The 17,241-nt window shown below is 61.4% G+C and overlaps 3 protein-coding genes across 5 annotated transcripts in view; 2 read left to right on the forward strand and 1 right to left on the reverse strand.

Moving 5' to 3' along the window:
• Positions 1-260: 260 nt before the first annotated feature.
• Positions 261-6,469, forward strand: LOC309450126 (disintegrin and metalloproteinase domain-containing protein 2-like; the record flags this gene model as incomplete). The annotated part of the gene is made up of 19 exons (XM_082072791.1): positions 261-286; positions 489-567; positions 842-1,056; positions 1,172-1,349; positions 1,636-1,701; positions 1,942-2,013; positions 2,144-2,310; positions 2,404-2,485; positions 2,737-2,873; positions 3,124-3,304; positions 3,402-3,491; positions 3,927-4,125; positions 4,374-4,479; positions 4,687-4,870; positions 4,988-5,068; positions 5,259-5,325; positions 5,495-5,618; positions 5,893-5,983; positions 6,438-6,469. The coding sequence occupies 18 exons, from the start codon at positions 261-263 to the stop codon at positions 5,954-5,956; spliced, it is 2,118 nt and encodes a 705-aa protein (XP_081928917.1). The 3' UTR covers positions 5,957-5,983; positions 6,438-6,469.
• Positions 6,038-12,596, forward strand: LOC309450127 (indoleamine 2,3-dioxygenase 2-like; the record flags this gene model as incomplete). Its single annotated transcript, XM_082072792.1, has 11 exons — positions 6,038-6,167; positions 7,317-7,510; positions 8,288-8,383; positions 8,554-8,673; positions 8,836-8,954; positions 9,259-9,273; positions 9,700-9,799; positions 9,964-10,081; positions 10,316-10,367; positions 11,297-11,445; positions 12,125-12,596. The coding sequence occupies 11 exons, from the start codon at positions 6,038-6,040 to the stop codon at positions 12,484-12,486; spliced, it is 1,455 nt and encodes a 484-aa protein (XP_081928918.1). The 3' UTR covers positions 12,487-12,596.
• Positions 10,434-17,241, reverse strand: part of ZMAT4 (zinc finger matrin-type 4) — an 89,276-nt gene continuing 82,468 nt past the window's right edge. For 2 of the 3 annotated variants that reach the window (XR_014186022.1, XR_014186023.1), the window contains one exon: positions 12,916-13,201. The gene's annotated coding sequence lies outside the window, so the exon portion shown is untranslated. Of the gene's footprint in view, positions 10,595-12,915; positions 13,202-17,241 lie in introns of those variants that run through there. The other variant, XR_014186021.1, reaches the window with a different exon arrangement.

The raw sequence follows: 17,241 nt of genomic DNA on the forward strand, positions 1-17,241 counted from the left end.
GACGCGGGGCGGGAGCGGGACACGGGGCTGCACAAGGACACGAGACGGGAGCGGGACACGGGGCTGCACAGGGACGCGGGACGGGAGCGGGACACGGGGCTGCACAGGGACACGGGGCTGCACAGGGACGCGGGGCCGGAGAAGGGCGCGGGGCCGGTCCCGGGGCCGCGCCGCGGGCACTAATAAAGGCGTTGGGTGCAGCCGCGTGTCCGGGTGTGTGTGCGGGGCCGTTACCGGCAGGTGGGGCCGTTGGCGGGGAAATGAGGGCGGCGCTGGGGCTGCTGGGGTTCCTGGGGCTGCTGGGGCTGCAGGTGAGGGCAGAGCCGGCTCCCAGGGTTCCTCTGCGCACCCGGACCTACATCATCCACATCGAGAAGCAGCCCCGCACCGTGCAGCTGCGGCAGCAGTGAGTGGGGCGCAGCAGTGAGCGGGGCACAGCAGTGAGCGGGGTGCAGCAGTGAGCGGGGTGTCATCTGTTTTGCACGTAGAGTGTTTTTGCCAGAGGATTTCCGGATCTACACGGTTGGCCGAGGGGGACTCGCGAAGTCTGAACTGGCTCATGTCAAGGTAACAGTTCCTGTGTGCTGCACCCAGCATCTCCACAGGAGCTGTGGACGGGCTCCAGGAGAACCATGTGGAGCAGAGTCCCCTCTGCAAGCAGTGCCCGATACACCCTGTTCTCCCCAACACGGTGCCAGCTGGAATGTTCTCGAGGCACCAAACCCTTGGCCACGGCTCCCAGAGGAGCTCACAGGGCTGTGCCCGTCCCTGCACGCATTGTGTGCCCGTCCTCGGTGGGGACAGGGACCGCAGTGCGTGTGCCCGTCCTCGGTGGGGACAGGGACCGCAGTGCGTGTGCCCGTCCTCGGTGGGGACAGGTGCCGCGGTGCGGGCGGTCGCAAGGTCTGGTGCCTGCACGCTGCAGCGCTCCCCGGGTCTGTGGGGAGAAGGCACCGAGCCCTTGACACGATCCTTCCAGCGCGACTGCTTCTACGAAGGCAGCATCGAGGGTTCCTCCATTTCGCTCGTGGCACTCAGCGCCTGTGCCGGCCTGAGGTAAAGCGGCTGCCTCCGCGTGGGGCGCCGGCGTTCGCGGGGCACCGCGCGCTGCGCGCGTCGTCCCGAGGCGGCAGAGGAGCCATTCCTGCTGCTCTGCACCTTTGCTTTGCAGCGGGCTCCTGCAGCTCGCGAGCGCCAGCTACGGGATCAAGCCTCTGGAGGCTTCGGCTGACTATCAGCACCTTGTATACCCCATGGTGAAAGAAAACCTAGCGACTCAGCTGTTCCTACACAACAGCTCTCTTGTCTGGACTGGGAAGGTGTTGCTGAAGTCGGAGAACACAACAGAGGTGAGTGCGCGTCCCGGCCGCTGGCCTGCGGGGGGTGGTGGCCACAGACACGGGGACGTGCAGCCGAAGGACGAGGATGTCGTGGTGTGATGATGCGAGCCAGGGGCTGTTCGTCCTGCAGCTCCACGTGGCCCTGAAGGGCAGTAACCGACCTCAGGGTCTCCTTTGCAGAGCCGCTAAGAACTGCAGCAGCTCTGCACCAGTGTGTGATGGTTTGGTTTTATTGTTGTTTGGTTTTGTCTGTTCTTTTTTGTTTAGTTTGGTTTTTTCTTTGGTTTTCCTAAAGAATAAGCAAGCTGTCAGCAGCTCCTCTCGGTATGTGGAAATGCACGCGGTTTTGGACAAGCTTCTGGTAAGTCTTTGCATCCTCTCTGTGGTAAATTGTTACCTGTGGAAAAAACTGTGTGCAGCAAGTCTGTATCTCCACGAGAACGTCGAGGGCGATTTGCATGAGGCTTGAGAGCCTCCACACAACGGAACTAAGTCCCTTGGGCACAGACAAGTGCACGTGTGGCAGGGAGCGCAGCCAGCGCGCTCGGGGAGTTTGCCCTGCGCGGCGCCCCGACGTGCTCGTGTGTTTGCCGCCCTTCAGTATGACTATATGGGAGCAGACAAGGATGCTGTGACAGCCAAGATGGTGCAGCTTTTCAGCTACCTGAACAGTGTAAGTGGCTTGGGTCGCATCCTGAGCGTGCACGGGAAGGGCGCGGCAGTGGTGCAGATAAGAGCCCGCAGCCAAAGCGGCGGGAGGCTGCAGCGCCCTGTGCTCCAGCTGTGCCCTTTGCCTCCTGCAGATGTTTTCTCACTTCAATGTGACGATAGTGCTGTCTTCTCTGGAGTTTTGGACAGAAGACAACAAAATCCCAACCACCGGAAGTGCTGAGGAGATGCTGCGGGAATTTTTGCAGTGGAAAAATGTGCATCGTGTGTTGCAGCTGCAGGACGTAACGTTCCTATTTCTGTAAGATCAGGATGGGTGTGTCAGCGTGGAAACACAAGGAAGATGAAGGTGCCCTTAGTACCGTGTGTTGGACCGAGTCTGGTCTGTTCCCAGTTACAGGAATCAGTCAAATTCCGTAGGGGCATCTTCTGCGAGGAAAGCGTGCGTCAAAAACCAGGCTGGAGGGGTTGCCTTGGTACGGTACACTGAGCTGTCTGTCTGTCCGTCCCCGTAACCTCCCGTGCCCATAGGTGAGGTGCTCCCCGGTGCCCCCGGCAGCGGAGGCTCCTCCGGGTGGGAGCGGAGCCCCCGGCGAGGCCGCGGAGGTGCCCAGAGCAGCCGGGTGCCGGGGCTGTGGGTGCAGGAGCCCCCGCGCCCAGCAGAGCCCGCGGGAAGGTGCCGGGGCACGGCGGTGGCACGGGCTGAGGCGGGTCCTTGTCCCTGCAGTACCACAGCACCGCGACGCTGGAGACCTTCGCGGTCATCGTGGCGCGGCTGCTGGGGCGCAGCCTGGGCATGGCGTACGAGAGGCCCCGGGGCTGCCGCTGCGCCGTGGTCGCCTGCGTGATGCAGAACAGATCGGAGTAAGGCTCCCCGACCCTCGGTGCGCGGGCGGGGGCCGATGCGATGGCACCAGAGACCTGGTCCCGCCGGGCGTGCGCGGTGCCCGTCTGTGACACCGCAGAGCAGGGGACGTGTCCGGGGCGGAGGGGGCAGCTCCTGGGGGCCGTGAGGAGCAGCCGCCCCACGTTACCGACACCTTCTGTGGGCAGGGGGAGCCACACAGCCCAAACGCAGCCCGTGGTGACAACAGCCCTGTCCTTCGCCTTGCAGGCTCGCAAATGGGGTGAAAGTCTTCAGCAACTGCAGCATAAAAGAGTTCCAGCGTTTCGTCGCCGCCGGGGAAGGGCAGTGCCTGCTGAACAGACCAGCTCTGGACGCAATGTTTGAAGTTCCCGTGTGTGGCAACAAGGTGGCGGAGCCGGGAGAGGCTTGTGACTGCGGCACGGCAGAGGTTGGTGCGGAGCCTTGGGGCAGCGGGAAGAGCCGAGCTGCCTGTTGTCCCTCGAGAGGCAGAACCTCTCCCGACTGTCCCCACCGGTCACCTCCAGGAATGCCAGCGTGACCCGTGCTGCACCACCGGCTGCAAGTTGCGCAGAGGGATGCAGTGTGTGTCGGGACCGTGCTGCCGGCACTGCCAGGTGAGCCCTGCGGCGGGACGGCCCCGCGCCGGCACCGCTCACAGGCGCACCTGATGGGGACGGGAATGTGACGGGGAGCGGGTGACGGAGCGCCCGGCTGGCGGGGCTGCCGCCGCGCTGATGGGGGGCCAGCGATGCCGGGAGGCGAAGGGAGCGCGGTGAAGGGCTGGGGCCAGGCAGGGGCTCGTGTCCCAGGAAGGCGAATTTAGGGCTCAGCTCCCAAACCACAGAGGTGGCAGAGATGCCGCCTTTACAGCCACATGTGAGGCTTGTAGGCACATCCTCGGGTTTGGCCTTCCCAGCTGGGCAGTGGTTTATGTCCCAGCTGTAAAATATTCTCCCCTCTCCTTCTCTGTCTTCTCTTTTCTCCTAATTCTGTTGAAACTCTATTCTGTTGAAATTCTTTTCTAATGTAATCTCTTTTCTTTCCTCCAGTTTATGAAAAAAGGCACGTTGTGCAGAAGCAGCAGCGAGGATGAGTGCGATCTGGAGGAGTATTGCAACGGCACCTCTGGGGAGTGCACACCCGACCTGTGGGTGATGGACGGGCACCCCTGCCACCGGAACACAGCCTTCTGCTACCGGGGGGTCTGCCAGACGGCCGACAGGCAGTGCCAGGATATCTTTGGCCACGGTGAGGGCGCTGGGCTGGGGGAGAAGGGGCTGGCTGTGCTGTGGGAAACGCAGAGACCTGGAAGGGAAGCGCTGAGGTGGGACACCCTGGCAGCTCCTGCACAGACACGGCTCCAGGTGCCTGCAAGTGTGCGGGTGTCCCCGCGTGTCCCCGAGTCGGGGCGCAGCGGGTGCTCGAAGTGGTGCTGCCCAGCCCCGGGGTGGAGAGAGGCTCTGGGACAGGCCACGAGTGTTGTCGTGTGTTTGCAGGTGCCAAGGATGGGCCCTTTGACTGCTATGAAGAAATTAATAGCCAAAGGGACAGAATGGGACACTGCGGCTCCAGCGAGAGCGGTTACCAGCATTGCGAGTGGAAGTGAGTGCCGCAGGACGGTGCGGGCTGCACGAGACGTACCGTGCAGAGTTGGGGAGCGTGTGATTTGAGGGGGGGTGCAGAAGGGGCCCGTGCAGGTGTAGGCGCTGTGTCTGTGCGCTGGGAACCTGGAGCTCTCCGAGCAGCTGGGCTGAGCTGGCAGGCCAGGGGTGGCTGTTGTCGCATCCTTTGCTCGCGGTGCCTTCGCAGGGATCTCCGCTGCGGGAAGCTCGTGTGTGAGTATCCGGGCTCCAAGCCCTTCACCAAGGAGAAGGCCACGGTGATTTACGTGCGGGTGCAGAACAAGCTGTGTGTGACGCTGGACTACATGAAGCCTCTCACGGAGAGGGACCCCATGCTGGTGAAGGACGGCACCATCTGCAGCACCCGCAAGGTGCTGACCCCGGGCGCGTGGCCGCCCCCGGGGAGAAGGGAGGCCCGGCAAAGGTGCCAGAGCCGGAGCCGGGTGCGTAACCCGCTGAGCCGGGGCTGCCGTGTGCTTGTGCTGCAGATCTGCCAGAACCAGCAGTGCGTGCCCGCTGCCGTCCTCAACAACACGTGTGACACGCAGAACAACTGCCACAACCACGGCGTAAGTCAGGGCGCTGCGGGTTGTCTGTGCTTGGTTTGGCTCTCAGGAGCCGTCCCGGGGGTGGCGAGGCCAGAGCCGGCGGTGAGCGCGGGGCTCTGCCTGGCGCCGGCGCCCTGTGCCTGTGCCGACGTGACGAGGTGTGGGCTCGACCCTCTGCTGTGAACCCTGCCCGTCCCCGTCTGTCACGCAGGTCTGCGATAACCAAGGGAAGTGCCATTGCCATCCCGGCTGGAAGCCTCCCATGTGCCAGGAGAAAGGTACGTTGGATGGGAGCGGTGACAGCGCATCCGCAGACGGTTCTGCGGCGACAGGTTCCCATTCTGGCGGTGGCTCACCATGGCAGGGCCATGTAGGCAAGTGTCTGGGTCCTGTGGTCTGTCCCAGGGTGGGCTCAGAGGTGGTTTTGTTCCCTGTGCCTCCATGGAGGCCACACCAGGTTCAAGGACTTGCTGAAGCTGTGGCTGCCCCTGATCTTCTGCCTCTTCCTGCCTCTCGCCTTCTTGCTCGTCCTGCTGGAGCGAAGGAGAAGGGAGAAGCTGGATCTAGACAAGTGAGTTTGTTCTCTGCACCAGCGGCTGTTGGGGTGACGGTGGGCGGGTGGCACGGCGGAGGCAGCGGGAGAGCTGGGCTGTCACCGCGCAGCATGCCTGGGGGACGAAGCGGTGCCGCCATGGGGTCAGCAATGCCGCCATGGGGTCAGCAATGCCGCCATGGGGTCAGCAATGCCGCCATGGGGTCAGCAATGCCGCCATGGGGTCAGCAATGCCGGGAGGAGGATTTTGCTCCTTGCAGCTCTGCGAGTGACGGGATCTGCGCTCCTCTAGGTCCCGCGCTAAGTCGAAGCGCAAGGGCAATGTGAGCGCGGACAGGAAGGTGTCGCATGTGTAGTGGAGCAGAAGGGAAGAATGTTGAAGTGTAAGTCGTTGCCCATGTGGCTGTTTTTTTGCTTTGTGCTTGGCTTGTGTGGGGATGGCGGTGGAGCTGGCAGTGGGCACAGGGAATGCAGAAACCTGCCCTGATGTTGGCAGGGAAGTGGCCCTAGTGGGAGCATCCGTCTGGCGTGGGGGCACCGCAGGCACCGTGGGTGTTGGAGTCGCGGGTGGGCGGGGGGTTTCTGTGTCATGGGGGCTCCTGAGCACCCGCAGATGTGGCGGGTCAGAGCAGGCGCCGGCGGTGGCACTTGGCCAGGAAGGCGTCAGCGGACGGCAGCGAGTTGGTGTGAGCTCTGAGCCGGGAAGCTTGAGAGCTGCCGGCTGGGAGCAGGTGTGAGCGCGGAGGAAAGTCGGGTGGACCGGCCCGGAGGGCGCGGAGCAGTGCAGCTCTTGGTTATGCAGCCGGTGTGGTCTGTGACACCATGTCTGCCTGGCAGGGTCCGGCCGCAGGGTCACAGTCCATGGAGAGCTGTGCAAGGGGACACTGCAGGACAGCGGAGGGGACGCCCCGGCCACGGCTCAGGGCAAAGTGTCCGGCATCCTGTGCGGTGGTCACTGGAACCACATGTAGCGTGTCTCCTGTGGTGGTGGTGTTCAATAAAAGGTGTCTGGGATCTCTGGAGTTGTGTAATCCCTGGGCAGCACCGTGAGCCCCAGGGAGCGCAGGAGCCCTGGCTCTCATGCTGTTTGTGCCTCGTGTATCACTCCTGTGGGTCAAAGGTTCCCTGCACCTTGGGGGGTGTCACACACAGCCTGGCAGGAGCTGTGGCAGCTCCTGGAGCCTCTGGCACACATCTGCCCTGCCAGAGCTGTACCCGGTGCCCATGGGGGCTGCAGGTCCATGCCGCGGTGTGGGCTCCATGCCGTGGTTTGGGCTCCATGCCGTGGTGTGGGCTCCATGCCGCGGTGTGGGCTCTGTACCGCAGTGTGGGCTCCACGTGGCACTCCCCAGGCTCTTCAGCCTCCAGCAAGATATGGACACAGACAGTCCCTGGTTCTTGCTTGGTTCCTGCAGACCAAGGGCAGCACCCAGGACCTGAGTTTGGCATTGCCGGGGCCCTGGGGAAAGCCAGCTGCAGGGACAGTGGCTCTGAGCCAACGCACGGCACCCTGGACCTTTGGTGCAGCCGCCCGTGGGAGCCCGGAGCCTCCCTGCTGCTCCGAGGGGATTCGGGGAAGAGCCGGATCACAGGAGCTTCCCCGAGCCGTCCCCAGAGGCGGATGCCCACAGGGACAGGGATCAACGTTTGCTCCACAACAATGCCTTATCGGCAACCTTTACTCGTGTTTGCTCGGCCACTGTGGCCATTGGGCAGCCAGACCGCGGCTCCCCCGGGACAAGGGGCGCACGGCGCTGGCTCAGCACGTCCCGGCAGCCCCAGCGCGTCCGGCCCTGCGGCAGCGCCCGGCGATGGAGGCCGGTGACGGCACGGAGGAGACCCCGCGGCCCCTGGCACTGAGCAGCTTCCAGCTCTCCGAGGAGCTCGGCTTCCTCCTTCCCGATCCTCTGGTAAGAGACGCTGCGCCCGTGTGCCGCGGGAGACAGGACAGAAAACAGGGGCTGGGGAGTGGCTTCCTGGGGGGCTTCAATTTAATGCTGCTATGTAACAGTTTATAAAAAGCAACAAGGAAGGCATGTGCTATTTTGAGTTAGGTAGTTTAATAGGACAAACCTCCTGCTTTAGAAGTTATTAAACTGGCTGCAGCAAGCAGCACAGGGGAGAGGAGAAGGAGCTTTGCAATTCACACATCAGCCTCGGCTTCACAGGGTTTTGGGGAGCGGGAGGAGAGCAGCCAGACTGCAGATCTGCCATCCTGGACGCGATGCCATTTGCCACGGGGCTCACCTTGCAGGGGGAGCTCGTGGGGACGGGCAGATGCTTTTTATCACCCATTAATTTGCAGTCACGCAGGCTGGTGTTCCAAGAGGGGAACGGGACACAAACCATTAGCCACGATGCGCGAGGCTGGCTGGATGCTGGATGCTGGATGCTGGGAGCAGCGCCCGCTCCCCTCGCTTCCTGCGGGCACAGCCCTGCCCCAGCCCGGGAGAACGTCTGCAAAGGCGATGGAGGGGAGCAGTACCCCCGGCCCCCCCGTGGCCCCCGCGCTGCCCAGACCCAGCAGCGACTCACACTGGGGGCTGGAGCGGCACTTTGGGTGTTGCGCTCAGCCGGCCTCGACTCCCAAGAGTTTACCCAGGGCTGGGCTTATCTCCGAGCCCCCTGTCCCTCCTGCTGTCCCAGCGCGCTGCCCGTCTGCATTCACACCCCTCCTCCCTCCCCAGGCAGAGCTGCCCGTGCCCTACGGCCCCTGGATGGAGATCGCCCGTGACCTGCCGCAGCTCGTCACCAGCCACCGGCTCCGCTCACGAGTTCACCAGGTACCCGTCTTATCACCCTGGCAAATCAGCAGCAAATCCTGCAGGGGGGTCGGGCAGAGGATTGCAGGGGGACGGCAAAGGCAGGAGAAGCATGGGGAGGGTCTCGGCCCGCTGGTGGGGGATGCTGGTGTCGCCTGCTGTGTCCCCGGCTCCTGAGCGTGTCCCTGCAGATGCCGCAGCTGAGCACCCGGCACCTCCGAGGGCACCGCGAGCTGCACTTGGCACATCTGGTGCTCAGCTTCATCACCATGGGCTACCTCTGGCAGGAGGGCGAGGAGGGCGCCGTGACGGTGAGAGCAATGCGGAGCGACTTCACCGGCTCCTTGTGATCTGCGGGGCTCACCCCGCACAGCAAAGCCCCTTCCCCGGGGCTGCAGCAGGAGTGTGACCCCTCCTGATAGCGCACCAGCCCAGCCGTGTCCCCGTCTTCTCCTGTGCTTTGTGCCCTGCAGGTCCTGCCCCAAAATGTCGCTGTCCCCTTCTGGGAGGTCTCGCAGGCCCTCGGGCTGCCCCCCATCCTCACCCACGCAGACTTGGTGTTGGCCAACTGGAGGAGGAAGAACCCCAACGGGTAAACGGGCAAACGCAGGTGGGCTGAGCGCCGTTCTTCCCACGGTCGGGGCAGCAGCGATGAGCCTGACCAGGTTCCCATCCTGCACAATGGGGACAGTCACCCAACCCACCGAAACCCCGTTGCTGGGGTCTGTCTCAGGGGTGCAGACACAGGTGCCCAGTGGGGACCGGGGTGTCTCTGGGACCATCCCCCAGGACGGAGCTGCCCACAGAGCACAGTCTGGTGCTGAAGCAATTTATAACATCTCGCTTTCTCTCTCCTTTTCTTTTGCATGTGCTGGCAACAACCGAAATGCCTTCAGGCCTCTGGAAATTGAGTAAGTATTTGAGATGCTTATTTATTTCTAACAGTATTAGTTTTGTTTGCCTTGGCCTAGCTCTCCAGCACTGCGGGGCTCTGCTCAGGCTGCACCTATCTCGTGACAGACGAGCGCAACAGCAGCAGCTCAGTCTCTGGCACACAAATGCCACTGCACCGGCAGCAGAGCGCCGTGGCTGCGGCTGAGCCGCGCTGCTCCGCGCGGAGCTGGAGCGCCGGGGCCGGCGAGTGCTGGGGAGGTCCAGATCCCCCATGCCGAGCAGCCCCTCTCCCCGTTTGCTCTGTGCTCGTTTGGCTCTGCCCAGGGCGCAGGGAAGAGGCTCTGCAGCCCGGAGGGTTCGGCTCCCAGGGCTCAGAGGGTCCTGAGGTGCATGGGGAGACCCTGAGCAATCACCCCTGACCTCAGGTGCGGCTGCTCTTGCAGGAACCTGGACACCATCTTCTCGCTGCCCGGGGGAGAGAGTCTGCGCGGCTTCATCCTGGTCACCCTCCTGGTGGAGAAGGCGGCCGTGCCCGGGATTAAGGTGGGGTCTGGGCGAGCCGGCGGGGACGCGATGCCCTCCCGTGTCCTGCAGCTCTGTGCTCGCCCGGAACGCGCCCGGGCTGGGCTGGAGGGAGCAGAGCTGGCGCAGGTGGGACCCAGAGCCGTGCACACAGACATTTGTCCTCTCTCCTCTTCCTCTCGCAGGCGATCACCCAGGCCATCCACGCCATGCTGCAGCGGGACGAGGAGACCCTGCACAGAGCCCTGCGGGAGCTGGCCGAGGCCATCGGGGACATGAGCACGGCCTTGGGACGGATGCACGGTAACGGCGGCCCCCGGCGCGTCCTCAGGTCGCGGCGCACGGGTGCGTTCGCACAGACACGCTCATGCGTGACCCCTAAAGCCTGTCTGGAGAGATGGAGCGGCAGGGGAACCTCCCCGGATGCTATGAGGGGCTCGAGCACCCAAACGAGCCCGGAGCACCCGTGCGGGGTGCCAGGGGGACCTCACCGCGGGAGGGGCCGCCAGTAACAGCTGTGCTCTGATTTCCTCCTAGATTACGTGGATCCTGCCGTGTTTTACTCGGTGATCCGGATCTTTCTCTCTGGGTAAGCGCGGTGCTGTCCCCTCCAGCGCCGGGGGGCGGGCAGGGCAGGCGCGGGCCGGGGCGCCCCACGGCGGGTTTGCCGCCCCAGCCGCTCCGGGCTTCTCAGGGGCTGCTCTTCCTGTTTCCCTTCGGCGTATCTCAGCATTCCTAAGTCAAAAGGCTCCATGCATCCTGATTAAGTTTCTCTCATTTTTTATCCCAGCTGACCTTGTCTCGATGGTCATCAGCCTGGAAAAACATGCCTTTTAAATTCTCTTCTGCTTATAAGAACTTCCCACTAGTAAAGGTTACTATAAATACAGCCCTGGGAGAGCTAAAAATACTATGGTATTTGATAATGAATCTATTTTCTCTCCATTTTGTGCAAAATCTGCTCCTCCAGTAAAACAGCCCCAGCAGCACCGAAAGCTTCATGAAATGGTGCATTCTTCAGAAGGTCAAGAGATATTTTTGTGCCGGGCACATTACCTCTCTGAAGTTATAACTCCTCCTGCCATTTGTGAGCGAGTATTTGTCCATTTTTGCACAGCAGGAGCACAAGGCGGCTGATGGGCTCCGAGTTAACGGTGTGCGGGAGGAGGCACCGACGTGCCCGCTCCCGGGCTCGCCAGACAAGCGGTTTATGAGAGGGAGGGAATCAGTTACAGGCTTGTTCTCTGCTGAAATAAACAAAGGCAGGTTCTGTGCTGCCCTTAAAGACACCAGCTCAAGGGTAACAAGAGCAGAGAAAAAGCCAAACTGCAGGGGGCTCAGAGGAGCGTTTGGGTGACTCTGCCATGGCGGAGACCCATGGACTCGGAGACCCATGGACTCGGGGACCCATGGACTGGGTCGGGAAGGTTCTGCTCAGTCTTGCCAGCCCAGGGTCCCTCTCCCTGTTACCATTCCCCCGTTACCAGCCGCTCCCGCCTGACCGCCGTGTCCCCGCAGCTGGAAGGACAACGCGGCCCTGCCGGCCGGGCTGGTGTACCAGGGGGTGTGCGAGGAGCCGCTGGCGTTCTCGGGGGGCAGCGCGGCGCAGAGCTCCGTCCTGCACGCCTTCGACGAGCTGCTGGGCATCCGGCACGGCCCGGCCAGCGGTGAGTCGCGCGCCTCCCTTTGGGCTGAGCGGTGGGCAGAGCCGAGCCAGAGCGCCCCCGCAGCGCCCGTCCCAGCCCTCGCCCCTCGCGGAGCCCAGCGGGGCCCAGGCTCTGCCCCGGTTTCGGGAGGAAGCCTGTAAAGGAGGCTCTGACCGGCACCTCCTCACCGCTGGAAATTCCCAGAGGGACAGACTTTGCTTTTTGCATGTCAGCTTTTTACTGAGGTTATATATAGGTACAGAGGTGAGGGAGCAGAGTGATTTGGCTCATCCATCCACATGGCTTCACGTGAGTCTGGCCCACAGCAGAAAATATTTATCAGAAATTAGCAAAACCACTCCATTAGCAAAAAAACAAACAAACCAACCGCCAAACCAACCCAAACAACCCGAAACCAAAAGGGCTAAAACCTGCCTTTTAGGGTTAAGATGAGCCCTGACAGAGCATTGACCTAACATGGGTTTTCTTTCTCAATTGATGGGAGGCACGGTGACAGCACGGAGGAGGCTCCGCGGGGAAAGATGCTGTGGGGCTTCACCCGCACAGAGTTAACGGGAGGGAAAATTCACTGAGAGAACTGATCTTGTTTTAACCAAAACCAGGACAGCTGCAGAGGGTGAAACTCCTGGGTGGTTTCCACCACGGACCGAGTTGCAGACGCTGCATCTTGTTTCTGCAGGCGCGTTCCTGCGCGGGATGCGGGACTACATGCCCGCGCCGCACCGCGCCTTCGTGGAGCGGGTGCGCCGGGCGCCCTCGCTGCGGCAGCACGTCCTGTCCCGCGGGGACGCGCGGCTCCGCGCGGCGTTCAACCGCTGCGTGACTGCGCTGGCGGACTTCAGGTCCTACCACATCGCCATCGTCACCAAGTACATCGCTGTCGCGGCGGCCAAAGCCAAGGCAGAGCCGGGGGACAGGGGCGGCCCCTCCATGGGGAAACCCCCGTCCGCGCTGGAGGCCAAAGGCACCGGTGGGTCCCACATCTTCAGCTTCCTGAAGAGCGTCAGGGACAGCACCAGGGACGGGATGATACCGGCCTGACTTGCCGTGAGGGTTTGCAAAGTGATGCCCAAAGCAGGTGCAGGAGACCAAAGGGCATGAGCCAAAATCCAACTGCAGCGACCTTCACCACAAACCTCCTCCCAGCAGCCCCGTCCCACCCACACGTCTGTGATGTGGGGAACGCGCTCTCTGTGTTGTTGAGGGAGGAGAGCGCTGCTGCGGATAACCCCCCCAGGGCAGGCAGCGAGCTCAGCGTCCTCCTGTGGTACAGGGATGGCTGCAGCATCCTTATGGGTGCAGCATCCTCCTGTGGCACAGGGATGGCTGCAGCACCCTTATGGGTGCAGCATCCTCCTGTGGCACACGGATGGCTGCAGCACCTTTATGGGTGCAGCATCCTCCTGTGGCACAGGGATGGCTGCAGCACCCTTATGGGTGCAGCATCCTCCTGTGGTACAGGGATGGGGGCAGCATCCCTCTGTGTTACAGGGATGGGTGCAGCATCCTTATGGGTGCAGCACCCTTCCGTGGCACCACGAAGAGCCGTGTTGGTCCAAGCCCTGCTTGCTGCACCCCACCAGTCTCGCTCCCCATAACACCCGGTGGTTACCGGACTAATAAAGCAGCAGTTCCCAAACCTGGGTCCTGTGTCCGTCACGGCGCCGTGTCCCCGCCGGCCCATCGCGACATCCCCACGCTTCTCCATCGCGAGGTGGCGGCAGAAAGCTGCTTTTGGCTCCGCACAGCCGGCTCCCTGGCGGCAGAGAACAAGGGGGAGGCAGGTAAAACAAAACACGGGCTGGGATTTGGGCCGCAGCGGGTGCTGGGGTGCAGAGAGTCGCAAGATGGATCTTCCCACTGCGACCCACCGCCCTTGGCAGCCGACACAGCTGCTCTCCCCCCACCAACCACCCCAGTTCTTCCAACACCCAGACGTGCCACGTTTCTTATGTCCCCGGGGCTGTCAGGCCTCTGTGAGCCCCAAAACAACACGTCAGCATCAAGCCAGAGACTCTTATCAACCGTTAAGCCTGATCCTGACACTTGGGCTGGTAATGACAAGCAGTCCAGTCTAAAAGTCGAACTCTTGATTGCCCAGCATTTCACAATTAATTATGTACAAGACAGACAGTTTTGTCTGCTGAAATGCCCGTTCCTGGTTTGAATAATGGGCAGAGATGTGACAAGGCTGTTGCATCTGCCGTGGGAGCGCAATTCCACCCAGGGGAGGCCCCACGGTCCCGCGGGCGGGGAAGGGGGTAGAACAGCGAGCAGAGTGCAGGGCGAGGAGGAGGCTGCTGCTCACCTGGAGACGCCGCTGATGCTTAACGGTTTATCCCCTATTGCCGACTTCATTGCAGCTCCTGATTTATTAAGGGCTCAGGGTATCACAGGGACAAAGCTGCAATATTTGGGCACACTCAGGCTTCAGTTTCTTAAGTCTCAATAAGCAATAACGTGCTGTGGCAGGGGACGGGGGTACGTACGGTTTCCTCGAGGGGTCAGCAAGGGAAAAGCTCGTCCGACAAGCGCGTGGTCCTTGTCAGGTACCTGCAGCGCAGCAGCGCCCAGCCCGGCGCCGCGCTCCGCCCGGGCCTCGTGCGCAGCCTCCTGCAACCAGAACGGCAGCAGATGGAGCAAGAGCCGCAGCCAACCCTTCTGCAGCGAGAGCCCCCTGATTCCTCAGAATCAGCATCTTCAGGGAATCGGGCCATATGTCTCTGTTTCGCCTGCCCGGGTTTCGCTGGCACGGCCGGCAGAGACGGGTTTCACACCCAATCAGTGTCTCGGCGCAAAAATAGCTCTGGCAGTGCCACTTCTGCACTATCGGGAGGGAGTCAAGGTCCTTTGAAATACGGCTTTGTTCCCACAGGGGCAACAAAAAGCTCAGCTTGCAGCAGCTTGAATTATTAAAGCTCCTCACTAAATTTTATTTTGTGCCCTTTTTTGAAAGGCAGTCTTAAAACGGGGGCTTAGGAGAAGATATCTTCAGTAAACAACCTATGGGAACATGTCAGCACCTTTAAATCTCTGCCTGGCAGCCCTCATTCCACTCCATCTTCATTTTTGAATAGCTGCTGCATATTTTATGTAGGAAATATTTCATTCTGATGATTGTCTTGCTCTATTAAATATCAGACCATTTCAGGAAAACAGCAGACTTAAAGGGGAGGAAAAAAATAATCACTCCAGCTGGATGAAAAACGCAGGCAGGACTGGCATGGAGCTGGTGCTGCGGGAACAGGCGGCGGCGCAGGGACCGACCCTCCTGTGCCGCAGCGACGCCAGCGCGGGCGCAGGGATCCCTTCCTGCTGCACACCCGAGCCAGCAACACGGGCCGGGGAAGGAGCGCGGATTTGGGCCGCCCCGGAACAGCAGAGGAGATGCCGGGGCGCCCTGCACCCGTGGGCACGCTCACTCCAACACACGGCCTGGGGAGGAGGAAGGTGCATAAAACTGCACAGAAACAGTCAGGCCACAACGTTCCCAAGTTGGCAAACTATTAATACACAGCAAGGGCTCACCACGCTGGGGTTTGCTTTACCAAACGCTGTGTGGGAGTCGCACCCAGCGCCAGCACGTGTGTTAACCAGATCCAGCTCCTTTCAAACGGGCTCCGGGGAGGACCCGGCACCCAGAGCGGCACAGCGAAGCGCAGACCTGCCCGCACCTTCGACTCCTCTCTGCTTCCAAACCGCTGCTGGCTAACACTGATCACGACGCAGAAATCCAAGGTCTCACGTGTATTACGACTAGAAGCACATCGCATTTAAATAATTTACACCTACGCATAAAAAATGCCACAATACGCTGGAGAGTAGCAGGGCGCTTGGCATTGCTGCTGCGCTGCCTGCAGCTCCGCGGGGCCACAGCCCCATAGGGCTCCTTTTGGCACGTGCAGCTCTTCAATAAAGTGAATGTATTTTTCAGCAAGGGGAAAAGAGGCAAAGAGCAGCGCCCGGCTTTCAGAGCCGCTGCCCCCAGACCCACTTCTCTGCGCTTGGGCTGGGACGGCACCGTCTGTCCCGGCGGCGCACAAACCAGAACGGGGGTTTGGCACCATGTCCTGAGCCTGGCGGTACCAGCCAGGACAGACACCCGCCAGGGAGCCGATGCAGAACCAGCCCTCGGCCACAGCCAGAACAACAGCACAGACCCAAATCAGCGCCACCCACACACAAAACCACCTTATCACCGCAAACAGTGGCCCTGCCCCTGCAGCGTGATGCAAACGTTTCCATTGCGAATCCGCGGCTCGGGAGCCGCCCGGCAGCCCCGGCGCGGCACTCCCAGTCCCCTTCTTGACTCCTTCTCACCCCTTTTATTAAGCAGAGATTGCTTAATATTTATTAACGTTAATTGCAGTGATGCCTGACGGTTGGACCCGTGTGATGGAGAAGGATCACCGTGCCTGCCCATCATCCCACTCACGCCGCTTGCTCAGACTTTCCGTCCTCCTCAGCCTCCTTGTATTCTGGTGGCTCCTCACCCGGGTCTCACCCGGGCCACCTTCACCGCGGCGAATGCGCACAAGGGCTGCGGCGCTGCCGCCGGCGCTCGCAGCGCGTCCCGGGCCCCTCCCCAGGCACGCACAGCCCAGCGCTTTGCCGCCACTCCTGCCGATTTTGTCCCCGTGAATATCTGAAATCGAACAGCAATACAAACATTTGGATTCTAGACACTTCCCAACCCCGACCTTATTTATCACGCTTGGCTCTTCTCCTGGAACCAGAGCCAGAAGACGCTCCAAACAATTTAGGTTATTTAACATACTGTGCATAGATCAATCTCGCTCTCCCCTCGAGCCACGGGTTTCCCTTTGTGGTTTGCTGCGCACTTATTATGTCCATCAATATCCAAATAATTAAAATTCCCCGTTACCCGGGTCCTGGCTCCTGACGAGCTCCTCATAAGCTATAAAATATTTCATGACCAACATTCCTTAAGTGCCCAGGAGGGCACAGAAACACTCGCCTTCGCCTCCTCTCTGCGCTGCCGCTCGCCCCAGCCCGGACGGCACATCGGCCTCGACAGGGGCGCTTGATCCCTGCCCAGGGAGCTCCTCACTTGGGCAGGCGCCACCGCTGCCCCGATGTGATTAGAGGACATGACTCAAGCCAAAACGTGCTAATTACGGCACAGAAGGAAGAGAGAGAAGCTGCTGAATTACACCTAATATGGAAGCGGAGTCAGGAACAGATTGCGAAGCCATCGCCGCAGAGGTGCTGAACACGGGGCTGTCCCATCGTGCTGGGGACACGGCGCCGCAGCACCCCGAGGCAGCCACGGGCCGCCTGCCAGCATCCTTTTCCTGCTGCAGTTTGCATCATACATAGAGCAAATTGAATAATAAATACCATGAAGAAAGTGCATTATTATGAAATACGGGGTTTTCCAATAATTAAATCATGGCTATTACTTGCACGTATAAAATCAACAGAGTGTATCTGGGACAGCGGGGCTAGCTGGAGCGTCTGACGCGAAGATTTGCAATAAAAGCATCCCGTCCCCCAGCTCGCCTCTTCCTCCCGCTGCACCGGCTTTGCATCTCAGTACTTGAGGGGCGATACGGTCGGACAGACCCCAGTTCCGCAGCCTCCTGCGCGGAAACTGCGCCCCGTTTGCCATCCCTGGGCACACGACGGGTCTGTCGAGGGGAACGACGGCCAGGGCCGATCTCTCCAAGGCGGGGAGCGGCTGTTGGGCCGGCACCCGGGTTAATCGCGTGGTGTCACCGCTGGCGTGTCACCGCTGGCATGTCACCGCTGCCACGCGGAGGAAGCGCCGCGGCC

Source organism: Streptopelia decaocto (genome assembly GCF_964273445.1).
Source record: "Streptopelia decaocto genome assembly, chromosome: 25".
Lineage (NCBI taxonomy): Eukaryota > Metazoa > Chordata > Aves > Columbiformes > Columbidae > Streptopelia > Streptopelia decaocto.